Genomic DNA, 13,067 nt, shown 5'->3' on the forward strand with positions numbered 1-13,067 from the left:
AGATGGAACCTGTGGGAAACTTGAAGATGGAGGTTTAAAGAAAGAGGCAATGGAATTCTTCGGAAGCTTCGGGGCAAGCATGTTTTTAGATTTCTTGATAAGCGGCAATTTCTTTTTCTTTTGACGTTTGCCTTTTAAAGGCTCCTGAGCGACGTCAGGACAAGAAACAGGAGGGTGGCTGATAGGAGGAGTTGAGTAGAATCAATAATCACCAACTCAGGAATCACAGGAGGTAGGTTTTCTTGAATCAAGGAGATGTTCTCCCAAGAAAAATCATTAACCACAATGGCTTCGTTAGCGGGATCAGCCTCAATGGGGCGAATGATTTTTTCAAATGAGGGAATAGTTGGAAAAGGTCCCAGCTGAATAGAATCTGGATGAACAGGAGCTTGGAAAGGAAGTACATCAGCATTTGACACAGGATTTAGGGAAGTTATCCAATCATACATTGTGTCAATCTGCTGGGATTGAGTAGAAATGTTATCGTCCAGGCGTTCAAACAGTTTATAAAGGCTTAACACAGTGGTATTTAATGCAGCAAGCGTGATTTCAAGCATAGTGGGTAAAGTGATAGTCGCTAGAGCCGGCAAAGATGGTTGAGGCTGCGCACTCGGAGTCAGATGCGCATAAAGAGAAGTATCACTTGGAACATTAATGAAGGATCATGTGGCTGAGCTAGATCATGGATACTAGCCATGGAGAATGGGGTAGATCAGCATAAGAAGAAATGGTCTCCTTATTTACAGGGGTAAGGCATTCATAAATGGTATCTAAAGGTGGAACTACTGGCAGGACATGCGTTTTGAAGCGATGGCTGTCAGCAGCAAGCAAAGTTGAATCAGAAACAAGTTGTGACATTGGGGCTATTGGAGACCCTGCTGCCCATTGACGGTGGCCAGCAGCACGGCACGGAACATGCGCCATGTGTTGGAAGGAGCCAAACATACCGTGCACTGGGGTTAAGGGTTGACAAAGGGATGTGCGAGTGTGGTAGCGTTCCGTGATAATTGAGTCATGGTTTGGCAATGAGAAATTATCAGTGGGTCTCCGTTGTGATTGCAATGGGGGAGCAGATAGTGACTGCAACCTACGAAACACACAGAAATTATTCATCACTGAATTTGTCAAATTAGCAGCAATTACAGAGTCATCAGGCATGCCTACTTTGAGAGACTGTAGATGGGTGAAAATAGTAAATTACACAAGAATTAGAAAAATAAAAAAATAAAAACAGACAGGGCAGTGTGCCCTCAACACCCGTGGACAGCCGTTGACAAACAGCGTTTCGCATAAAGCGCGGGTTTGCAAGATTAAATGGATTATGGGATAGGAGGGCGGTGCCACGGGGCTTGAGGAAAAAAAACAGTCCCTTCTTTGTTTTCGGTCTCTTTTCCTTTGAAGTCACGGGAAGGAGACAGCAGAAAGGCACAGCAATCAGCAATCCTTAACAGAGCAGCGAGTCCAGCCGTAGACAGCCCTTGACAAACAGCGCTTCACAAAAAGTGCACTTCTTGTTGTGCCAGCTGGCAAAGAGATCCACTTGGGGGGGGGGAGGGGGGACCCCACCTGTTGATCTCCTGAATAACGAGGTTGGTCAGCTGCCACTCGTAATTGTCCACTCCCAGCCTGCTGAGCCTGTCCACCTCCAGGTTGGATTCTCCTGGGAGGTGGACTGCCGAGAGGCAAATTTCGTTTTCCAAGGCCCATTCCCACCTGCTGATCGCCAGTCTGCACAGAGGAGGGGATCTGGTACCTCCCTGATTGTTGACGTAGTGCATGCTGGTCGAGTTGTCTGGATGAGAACAACTTTGCCCTTGAGAAGTGGCAGGAATGCTCCGAATGCGCTAACCAGATGGTGTTCAGCACCAGCCAATTGATGTGGTATTCCTGCTCCTGTCGAGTCCAGGTGCCGTGGACCGAGAGATCGTCCAGTGTAGCACCCAAGCCCTCGAGCGGGGAGGCTGGTGATGGTGGCCTGCGAAGAAGGCAGCCGGAAGGGCTTGCCCGTCCGTAGGTTGCAGTCCTTGGACCACAAAGTTAAGTCCAAGTGGAGAGATGCAGGAACGTTTATCATTTCGGATTGAGAGCCCCGCTCCTGACTCCATGAGGCCGCAAAGTGCAGCTGAATCCTTCTCATCCTTAGTCTCGTGTGCGGGATGGCTGGCAGCATTGCAGCCTGTAGACCCAGGAGAGGTTGATACCACCAAGCCATGGTCACCTCTCTGCTGAGAAAATGGACGGTGGCCCTCTTGATGGCCGAGATCTGGTCTTCCGACGGGAAGACCTTATCGGAGCATGCGTCCCAAATGAGTCCCAGAAACGTCCATCAGCGTAGGGAGCAGCTGTGACTTCTTGAGATTGAGAGAGAAGCCCAGGTTATGCAGTGTTCATAAGGGCATGGGAGGAGTGGTGAACCGCCTCCAGAGATGAAGCCCTGACGAGCCTGTCGAGGTATGGGTAGATGTAGGGGCCCTGCGCTCTGAGGAGGGCCGCTACCGCGTTCATGACTCTGGTAAAGACTGTGGGAACTAAACAGGAGGACCTTGTATTGGAAATGGTAGCCCATGATCCTGAACCGTAGGCAAGAACGATGGGGCTGCCAAATCGGGATGTGTAGGTATGTGTCCTTCAGGTCTAGGGAGCACATCCAGTCTCCCTTATCCAATGTCTCCGCTATAAAAGCTGCCGTAACCATCTTCAACTTTTGCAGGGATAAGGAGATTGAGGGTGAAAAGGTCCAGCACAACTCTCAGGCCCGCCTGGTGGTTCTTCTGAATGGCAAAAATTCTGGAGTAGAAGCCAAAGCCTCGCTGGGAAGCTGGGACTTCCTCCACTGCCTGGCTCTCTATGAGTGAACCAATCTCCGCAACAATAGTTGCTGTCCCAACCTGTGGGAATGGAGGGGAGGAGGGAGGAGGCAGGGATGGGTAGGCAGTACCCAGTGGATACTACGAAGAGGATCCAGGGGTCCACAAAGTTCTGGCGCTATAAATTTGCATGGAGAGTAAGCCAGCCCCCCACCTGAGACACGTGGACCCGAAGGTGCGTGTCATGCCTTCTTTCCCTTGGAGGCGGAGGCTGAGGAGGACTGAAAAAAGCCCTTACTCAACCCCGCTTCCCCCTTTTATTGTTTGCACCGGCTTTGAGGCGGTGAACAGTCCGGCTGCCTGGATCTGCGTTTCTGGAAGCCGCGGAACCCTCCATATGAACGACCCTTCTCTGAGCACTGCTGAGATTGGGTGTAAGATTTGGGCATGGACTTTGTAAGAATGGACAAAGACTTTGCCGTTTGTGACCTGTTCTTCTACAGCTCTTCGTCCGTAGAGGAGTGGAAGCCCCCTTCCCTCAAACGGTAGATCTAGATGTGCTCCTGGACGTCCAAGTTAAATTTCGTCGCACGGAGCCAGGCTGTGCGCCTCATGTCCGTGGCAATGCAGATGGCTCGGCCCGACGTATCAATACGCGCCAATGTGGATTCCATGAGGTTGTGCGCCACAAGCTTGGCCTCCGCTAGCCCGGCCTTAAAGCGCGATGGGCATTGGGAGGGGAGTTCCAGGAGGAAGTCCGCACTTTGCCAACATAACCGTTGGTCGGCAGCAGCCAGCATGGCATCTGCGTTGGCCTGACGCAGGTGCAAGGAGGCGTTGAAGTAGATCTTCTTGCCGTAAGCCTCCGAGATAATCTCCTCCTTGCCTAGCAGCGCCGCAGAGGAGGCTGAGGATGACTGAGGCATGGAGTAAAGTGATGCTGCAGCGATCACAGAGGAGTGTGGCGGAGGATGGGTCGAGAGCAAGTGTGCTCCCCTCCAACTGCCTGCACTTGGCGTTCTGGCGTCCAGGCGTCGGTTGACCGGCTGGACAGAGTGGGGCTTGAGCCAACCCTTCTTGGCCAGGGAGACATCGGTTTGCAGAGGTATCCCTGTGTTGGCAGAGGGGCGTCTTGTGAGGACTTCAGCCAGAACACCCTCTGCCGGCTGTTTGACCTCGGGCTGAGGGAGGCCTAGGTACTCCGCCAGGCCAGCAAGATGTTCATGGAAAGCCCTGGCTGAGGATGAAGTGTCCGGATGATCCTCCTCATCCATGTCCTGTGAGTCTGGAGGATTTTGTGGAGGAGGGGTAGATGGCACCGGAGGCTGGTGTACAGAGACCGCAGCCGAAGGCTGAGGAGGCGGCGGAGGTAGCAGAGTTGGTTGTGGAGCCGGAGGAGGCGGTTGCACTGAGGTCAGGGAGCCCGATGAGGCGTCTGTGGTGCTGCTAGCATGGCGGGAGGACTTCCCTGACTGCGTCCTTGATGATAACCCCCCATCTGAGGCGACCTCGTGAGGCAGAGGAATTTATCGAAGAGGACCTCCTCACTGGCCGAAGAGGGTAGCGGGGGACTGCTGGAGCCGCTGAGTACCCAGTCCTTGACACTCGTTCTTCGCCGAATTTGTGGAATGGTGTTGGACGGATGCTTCTGTCTGGCGCGGCAGCCATTTTGTCGAGCTGCCTGCCACGTGCCGGTGACGTGTTAAGCCTGCTGGGTCTGGCCTCGTCCAAGACTCTCGCGTGTGGAGAACGAGACCTACCCTGCTCCTCGGGTTTCGGCCCGGTAGGTGTTGACAACCTCGACCGGGGATCGGTAGAGACGCCGTTAGGCACCCCCTCGGATGTATTGCCGGTATTAGGGCGTAGCCCTTAGGCCATTGCGCCGGTAAAACCCGGTACAAGAACCTTCCAGTCCATCGCCACTGCGCCCTAGAGGATCCGAGGACATCTCGACCCGAAGGTCGGTAGCTCTAGCAGCCTCAGTGCACGTGCCGGTGGAAGGACCTGGCCGGTCCCTCCCGCGCGGGAGTCCCTGGGAAGGAGTCTTCCTTGCGGGGTGCGCTGGAAAATATCAGCCCTACCTTGGACCTGGGACGATGCTTAAAAGTTCTTGAGATCCTCTGGAGGAGACTTCTGAAAGAGCTCCCTCCACCTGGCTAGTATGTTCTTCAGCACCTTCGAGGACAGCAAGTCACACGCCGAACACGATTGCCAAGCATGGTCTCGGCCAAGGCAATGTAGGCAGAGGACGTGGGGGTCTGAAGTTGGGAAGAGCCCGTTGCAGGATGGACACCTGCTGAACCCTGTAGTAGTCGACATGCGCCGGGGAGGAGCGCGACGCCCCAAGGACCGTGTACCTGAATGATAGAGGAGGCAAAAAAAAAAAAAAAAAAAAAAAAAAAAAATTAAAAAGACTAAGTACCACCCGCGCATGGAATTACATGGCTGAAGCCAAACCCAGGAGCACTGGTGAATTCGGCCCGTTCCCGCTGATGCGGAAAAGGGGACGGACGTGTGGCGCCGGAGGGCAGAGTCATGACAGCGCATGCTCCCTGGGCCACGCGCCTCTAAATTTAAAAGGGGGAGAAGGTTTTTTTCTGGTGAAAAAGGTTCTGTCTCCCGTCCCTTGGAAGGGACACCCATACAGTATGGAGGGAAGGGGACAGGACGTAAGAGTATCTTCTGGAAGCCTCTATGAAGAAACTCGACTAAATCCGCCATTGACTGCAGCTTAAGAATCCGAAAAACGGGTCCCCGTCAATCGGAAGGTTGATCGATGGAGCACATGGCCCAATTGACCGGAAAATAGAGTAATACTCTTCCAAAAAGCGCAAAAACGCAGTAAGGCTCTCAACACTTGAACGTGCAGTAAAAATCTGAAGATGGCTGCCAGAAGAGGGGCGTAGGTAGAGGGCAGTCATTGGCATGGGGCAGTATGACACAGAGCTCAGTGATTGTTATTAGGGGAAAGACAGTTCAGAACTGATTTTTTTTCTTTACCGAGGATTCCCAGCCTGACAACGGGGTATATTCATGAGCATGTGAATCCATGCCAGACCCTATGCTGGAGAATGGGAGATAAGACAGTCATCACCAGTGCAAAGGGAAACTGGGGTTTCTCTCCCTCCTGAAGAGTCCCTTGAAAAGCCATGTGCATCATGATCGGGGTTAGAGGTGCTCAACCAGATGGAACCTGTAATAAATTAGGATTGTTGTGCGCGAATATTTAACCAAGTGATGTCACGCAGACTATGGAAAGATCCCCAAAAAGGGGTGCGCTGTAAATATGATCTAATGCAAATGTATGTGCGAAAGGGGTTGGTGATTAAATAGATGTATCCAATCAGAGCGTAGGAACTTGGAGGGGACTAGATTTCCTAGTATAGGGTAAACCAATCATCTGTGTGGGGATGACAAACTAAATATGATGGGAGTGTGTTAAATGTGACTATTGATATAATGTGTAATTTGAGAAAAATCTGGTTACTTCGCTGTTTAAAGAGTCGTCTAGTCGCTCCCAGAAGTATGTATACAACAAACTTGCTTTACGGACAAACCTGCACTCACTTCTTGAGAGGTGGGCCTATTTTGAGTAAGATAGGAGGTCCACACCCACAAAAGCGCGAGTGTGCACTTGACCAGCTGAACAAATCAAAGTTCCAATTCCTGGAAAACATGCAGCAGAAAATAAAAGGGACAAAGTTCAAGCAGAAAAGACATCGTCCCTCAATATTTTATTGTGGGAATGGAAGGATGGCGTCTATTGGCAGAGCAGACATTTTCGATTCAATGGCATCAATGCTTGAGTGCTTTTATACAGTCATCTAATACCCTCAGGCTTCCAAGCCGAACGACCATGAGGAATCCAAGCAATGTGAAACTGTCAACAGTCATTGCTGCACACTGCCTATCTACCCACGGTAAATTCCAGAAACCCCAATGCCTTACCTGAATGGGTGCTGCTCGCAGAGCAAACAGTTCATTTCGAGCGCCCTTAGTGTAACCGTTCATGTTCACTAGAATGTGCACTCCATCTTGATGAATACGGTCAGCAGCTTTTCCATTGCATGGAATCTGGTGTTCAAAACACAAAAACAACAGTTTACAAAAAAACATAGAACAGCTTTAAACATGCTAATGCAATGTATGGCTTAGAAATTACATGTTATTAGGTTGTTTTTTGTACAGGCACCTGGTGAGGACTGTACAACCAGCCAAAAATGTATGCCAAACCTCTCAAATTGGCAACTTGATAGAGCAGCCAGGCTATTTCATCTATAAAACTCCAGGGATGGGGTGCAGGATGACACTAATGTATATTTAGTCCACACACTTACCTATGCAAAATATACCAAAGATATACGACAAATGACAATGCATTACTTACCGTAAAAGCATTTCTGATGGTTGTATCTGCTTAGATTCACATGCTGTGCATAGGTCCGACATCCAGTGGTCACTGCGGAGTATTGCATTTTGTTTTTCGTAGTCGAAAAGGGGACGTCGACAAGGCTTGTCTGTAACACTATCCCTATAGTGACGTGTGTTGTACCCACAATCCCTCACGCGTCGAGGTCCCTCTGTTTGTATTTTTCTGCCCTGAGGGAGCCTTCTAGACGTGAGCGAGTACAGAAAAGAGAGAAATATAGAAAAGGATGTCTATGTTCCTTCCATCCAAGCGGGGAGGAAGGGTGGGCGCATGTGAATCTAAGCAGATACAACCATCAGAAATGCTTTTACGGTAAGTAATGCATTGTCTTCTGATGTTTGTTAATCTGCTTAGAATCACATGCTGTGCATAGACTAGCGAGCAGTACCCGGAGTTGGCGGTGGGTTATGAGAAGGAACAGTAGAGAAAAGATGTCTTAATACTGCCTGTCCCACCTGGGAGTCAGATCTAGAGTGTGCATCTAGACAGTAGTGTTTTGTAAAGGTGTGCACAGAACTCCAGGTAGCGGCTTTGCAGATGGACTCAAGGGGAACATTTGCAATGAATGCTATGGACGCCCCCGTGCCTCGAGTAGAATGTGCTCTTGGCCTAAAGGGCAGTTCTCTCTTAGCAAGAGTATAGCAGAGAGTGATGCATTGAACAATCCATCTAGAAATAGTGGACTTTGAAACTGCATCCCCTTCTCTTCCTGCTGCCACCGAGACGAAGAACTGATTAGTCTTCCTCAGTGGTCTGGTTCTTTCCATGTAGAACATGACCGCTCTGCGGACATCTAGTGTGTGCAGAGTCCTTTCTCCCAAGTTGGAAGGATTTTGAAAGAACGCTGGTAGTTCTATAGACTGGTTTACGTGGAATTTTGAGATGAATTTCGGAGCAAACCTTGGGTGAGTGCGTAGAACCACTTTATCTTTGTGAACTGTAACAAAGGGGTCTAGAACAGAAAGAGCCTGTAGTTCACTTACTCTCCTGATGGAGGTGATAGCTATTAGAAAGGCAGTCTTAAGAGTGAGGTCTTTAAGAGATGCTTTGTGCATGGGTTCAAATGGTGAGCCCATGAGTTTGGTAAGTACCACGTTAAGGTCCCATCCGGGAGCTGGGTCAGCTATTGGGGGGGGTGTATTCTCTTTACTCCCTCCATGAAGGCCTTTATAACAGGGATCTTCCACCACAACACTTTGAGTTGGGAAGTGGTGTATGCAGAAAGTGCCGGTAGGTGGACTTTAATGGAATTGAACACTAGACCTGAATCCAATAAATAGGTCAGGTATAGAATAATATGTGTGGGAGAGCAGTCAATTGGGTTGATGCTCTTTCCTCTGCACCAAATGACAAATCTCTTCCATTTGCTAGAATAGCAGTGGCGAGTGTTAGGTTTTCTGGCTTCCCTGAGGATGTCCATGCCTCTCTGTGGGAGCTGCAGATGTCCAAATTCTATGATCTCAGGAGCCAGGCTGCTAAGTTCATGTTCTGGGGGCATGGATGCAGAGTCCTGCCCCTGTCTTGTGACAGCATGTTGTACGGGCAGGGGAGTTTCACTGGGGGAGATAGAGACATCTCCATCAAGTGAGCGAACCATGGCTGTCGGGCCCACATTGGGGCCACCAGTATCATGGTTACTTGTTCCTGGTGCATCTTGTGCACTACTTTGTTGAGAAGGGGAGTCGGGGGAAAAGCGTAAACAAATCTCCCTGACCATTGAATCGACAGACCGTTCCCCTTGGATTGGTTCTGGGGGTACCTGGAGGCGTAACTTTGGCATTGTGAGTTCTCCAGGGTTGCGAACATGTCTATTTCTGGGAAACCCCATTGCGTGAAGACGTCGAAGACGATGTCTTCGTGCAGTCGCCATTCGTACTCTTCGGGCAGGGGGAAATCTCTGCTGAGTTTGGCTGCCAGCAGATTGAGTTCCCCTGGTACATGTTGTGACAGAAGGAACATATTCTGTTTGAGAGCCCACTTCCATATGTTTTGGGCCAGTTTGGACAGTCCTGGAGAGTGGGTTCCCCCCTGCTTGTTGATGTAATACATGGCTGTGGTGCTGTCTGTAAGGACCATCACTGTCCTGCCTTGTAGGTGTTCCTTGAAGGCTTTTAGCGCCTTGAACACCGCTAGTAGCTCCAGAAGATTGATGTGTTTGGATGCTACGTTCGGAGTCCACTCTCCGTGAGCAGTCTGATGGGACAGGTGAGCCCCCCATCCTGTGAGGGATGCGTCTGTGGTTAGAGTGGCTTCCGCCGCGGGTGTGGCAAAGGGTTTCCCTTTTTCCAGGTTTTCCTTTGTCCACCACCGTAGCGAGAGAACTAAGGCCTGCGAGACCACCACTAGGTAGTCCCATAGTCCGCTGGCCTGACACCACTGGCTGTTGAGCCACTCTTGCATTGGGCGCATGCGCAGGCGCGCGGGAGGTACCAAATAAATACACAACGCCATCATGCCTAGCAAGCGCATTGCTTTGCGTACCGTCACCTCTCGACCGGTCACATATTGAGGGATCTGAACCAACATGTTTTGGACCCTCTCTTTGGAGGGGAAGACGAGGCCGTCCTTTGTTTGAATTAGAGCCCCTAGGAATTGTTTGATTTGGCTGGGGTCTAGGCTGGACTTTTTTTCGTTGATGGAGAAGCCCAACTGGAACAAAAGGTCTACAGTCTTTTGGGTATTGGAGAAGCATGTTTCGTAAGAATCCCCTGTTATGAGCCAGTCGTCGAGGTAAGGGTAAATTGGGATGGACAACCTGCGCAGGTGGGCCGCTGCCACTGCCAGTACCTTCGTGAATACCCTCGGTGCTGATGCTATGCCGAAGGGTAGCACTCTGAACTGGTAGTGTTTGCCCTCTATCATGAACCGGAGGTATTTTCTGTGCGCTGGCAACATTAAAATATGAAAGTATGCATCTTTCATGTCCAATGTTGACATGTAATCTCCCTGTGATAGCAGTGGGATCACTTCCTGTAAGGTTACCATACGAAACTTTTGGGGTTTGATGAACTTGTTCGCTGGGCGCAGATCTAATACAGGGCGCCTGGTTAGATCCTTTTTGGGTACAAGGAAGTACACTGAATAAATACCTTCCGTTACCTGAGATAGAGGCACGACCTCTATGGCTCCTTTTTCCAGCAGTTGTTGTACTTCTTGTAGAAGGATGGCAAGGTGTTCCGGTGACATGCGTCGTCCCCTTGGGGGCTTGTATGTTGGGGAACTGTTGAATTCGATGCAGTATCCGTGGGCTACGGTGGAAAGTACCCAGCGGTCTGACGTTATACCCTCCCATGCTGGAAGAAAGGATGTTATCCGGCCCCCGACCGGTGTTGCATGGGAGGGGACGCGAATCTTCGCGTCACTTGGTGTTGTTAGGGGCTTGGGAACCTCTGGGGGTGGACCCTCGCCCTCTTCCTTTGCCCCGGCGCTGTCCTCTTTGGCTGTACTGGCCACTATTGGTCTGGAAATTGGTGGCAGGGTACTGTTGCTGCTGGTTTTGTTGTTGGCGTTGGCCACGAAAAAAGCGTTTGTTGCCATAGCCGCGCCTGGTAGAGGGCTTAGAGATTTGGTCAAGAGTTTTGATAGTATCGAACTCTTTTTTTAGCCATCTCCAGAGCCTCATCCACCGCTTTCCCAAAGAGGTTTCAGTCTTCAACAGGTTTATTTATTAAAGACGCCTGTGTCTCCTGTTTGAACCCTGAGTTGCGCAGCCATACGTGGCGTTTTAGGACTATTCCCTGAACTAGGGAACGTCCCGCAGTTTCTGCCGCATCCAGAGAGCTCTTTACAATACTCTGGTTGACCTGGGTTCCTTCGCCAATAGTTGAAAGCAGGCGTGTACGTAATGGTTCCGGCGCTTCTTCGGCGTCTTTGCGCAGTTTGGCCCATTGCGCGTCCGCATAGCTAGCGAGCAAAGAATTGTTGTTGGCAATTCTTGCCGAAAAGGCGGCCGAGGATGTAACTCTTTTTGCAAGGGCATATAACCGCTTGCCCTCCTTGTCAGGTGTGCCTCACTGGTGGAAAGTGGTACCCCTGCCCTCTTTCTTGTGTTGGTTACTACCAGGGAATCCGGAATGGAATGTCCCCTGATGTACAGCGGGTCTGAGGGTGAAGGAGTGAAAAGTTTTTTCAATTCTAGGATTGACCCCTCTGATTAGTGCGGGTGTGGACAGCGAAGGGATGATTCTTCTCTTCACCGAAGCGAGGAGGGGAATTGTCTGACCGGGGGTTTCTCCTTAATTACCCTTTCTACAAAGTCTAATTCAGGGGAGAGCTCCCCAGTGTCCAGTTCGAAGTGTGCTGCTGTTCTGCGCAACAGGGCATTAAATGTGGGTTGTTCGTCAATGGGAGACGTGTTTCTAACAGGTGAATTGTCAGGAGGATTTAGGTTCAGGACATCAGTGTCGGAATATATTGATGGGGATTGCCAGGGGTGAGAAGGTCCTTCTTCTGGATTTTCTCCGAAGCCTTCTCCTACCAAGTCTGGGCTGTCTTCCAGACCTTCCTCCTGGTTCCGTCCCTCTTCCTCGTCCATAAAATCATCCTCTTCCTCAAAATAATGTTCTTCCCCAGTGAGGTCATACACACTATGGAAGTCTGAGGCTGTGTCCTGGTGGGGATTGACTAGTCTTGGAATTTTGCCCCTGGGGTCCTCTTGAGGCCCTTCTCTTATTCTCTTTGGAGTGGGAGGGTTCTGGGTATTCATAAACCTCTCCATTCTTTCCATGCAGAGATGGAGCCTTTCCATGGTTTCATGGGGTACCCCTGAGCGGTCTAGCGGGGGACAATTGGTGTCTTGTAGCTGAAAACGGCTCGACCTCTCCCACAACGTCGAGGAAAGTGTCCCGTCGCCCTCCGAAAAGCCTTCAGGTGTGCTGGGAATCCCTTCGACTGAAGGAGATCGTCCCTGTCTTTTCGGCGTGTCTTTCGACCTTTGCGTAGCGCTCGACGGGTCTTTCGGCGTATGCTTGTGGGTGTCGACTACCACGATCCTCGCCAAGCTCTCAGCGACTCGTTTGTCAGCGGAGGGCTGTGGTTTCGACGTTATGGGTGTCGATCGCTCTACGGCGGCATGCGCTTTCTGCTGATGCGTGCCGGCCGATGATTTGGGGGCGGCGCCCTTATTTGCTGAAAGCCCAGTCGCTGGTCGCGGCTGCGAGAGGGGCTTCGTCTCCTTGGGCGCTGATGCTCTCTTCGCCTTCGGCAAAGAAGAGCTATGGGTTGTGTGCATGTGTGGTCTTGTGTGCGTCAATGTCGCCGGGGTGTTCATCCCCAAAAGCAGGGCGTGAGCCGAGCCCGTCGGAGCCGGGGACAGACGACGAAGCGCGTGTGCGCTCTCTAGGGGGGTTTTCGACTTCCGTAGCGGAGGTCGTGGTATCACGTTCCTCGTCACTGTCGGAGGTAGTGACGGTGGGTGGAGCGTCGGCCTTCAACATAGCGTAGGCCGCCCACCTCTTGACCCTACGGTCTTTTAGAGTCTTCGGCTTAAGAAGCCGACAAGCCGTGCAACCTTCCTCTTTGTGATCGAGGGGCAAGCAGCGGTTACACCGTGAATGCTTGTCCTTCCAAGTAAACTTGCCCTTGCAAAGCGGGCAAAACCTAAAGGGTGTCCTCTCCATAGCCGAGGCAATAAAACGTGATAACCACCCCAAGGGAAAGGAAGGGGAAAAGGAAAGGCATTCTCAGAAAAGAACTAGAGATGTCCCACGACCCCCACTCTCCCTACTGTATTTGGCCTGCGAGGCCAGGCCACGTGTTCGGCAACGCCGAAGGATCTCCTCCGCTCATCCCCTCCGTCGAAGAGCTTGCTCAGCGGAGACAGCTTCATAACA

The 13,067-nt window shown here is 51.0% G+C and overlaps 1 protein-coding gene across 3 annotated transcripts in view; it reads right to left on the bottom strand.

Annotated features, from left to right (window-relative positions):
- Positions 1-13,067, bottom strand: part of OGT (O-linked N-acetylglucosamine (GlcNAc) transferase) — an 810,702-nt gene that overhangs the window by 237,673 nt on the left and 559,962 nt on the right. For all 3 annotated transcript variants that reach the window (XM_069612350.1, XM_069612349.1, XM_069612348.1), the window contains exon 15: positions 6,756-6,881. In XM_069612350.1, coding sequence (XP_069468451.1) covers positions 6,756-6,881 — 126 coding nt within the window. The remainder of the gene's footprint in view (positions 1-6,755; positions 6,882-13,067) is intronic.

Source organism: Ambystoma mexicanum, chromosome 5p (genome assembly GCF_040938575.1).
Source record: "Ambystoma mexicanum isolate Mex_15411 chromosome 5p, UKY_AmexF1_1, whole genome shotgun sequence".
Taxonomy (NCBI): Eukaryota; Metazoa; Chordata; class Amphibia; order Caudata; family Ambystomatidae; genus Ambystoma; species Ambystoma mexicanum.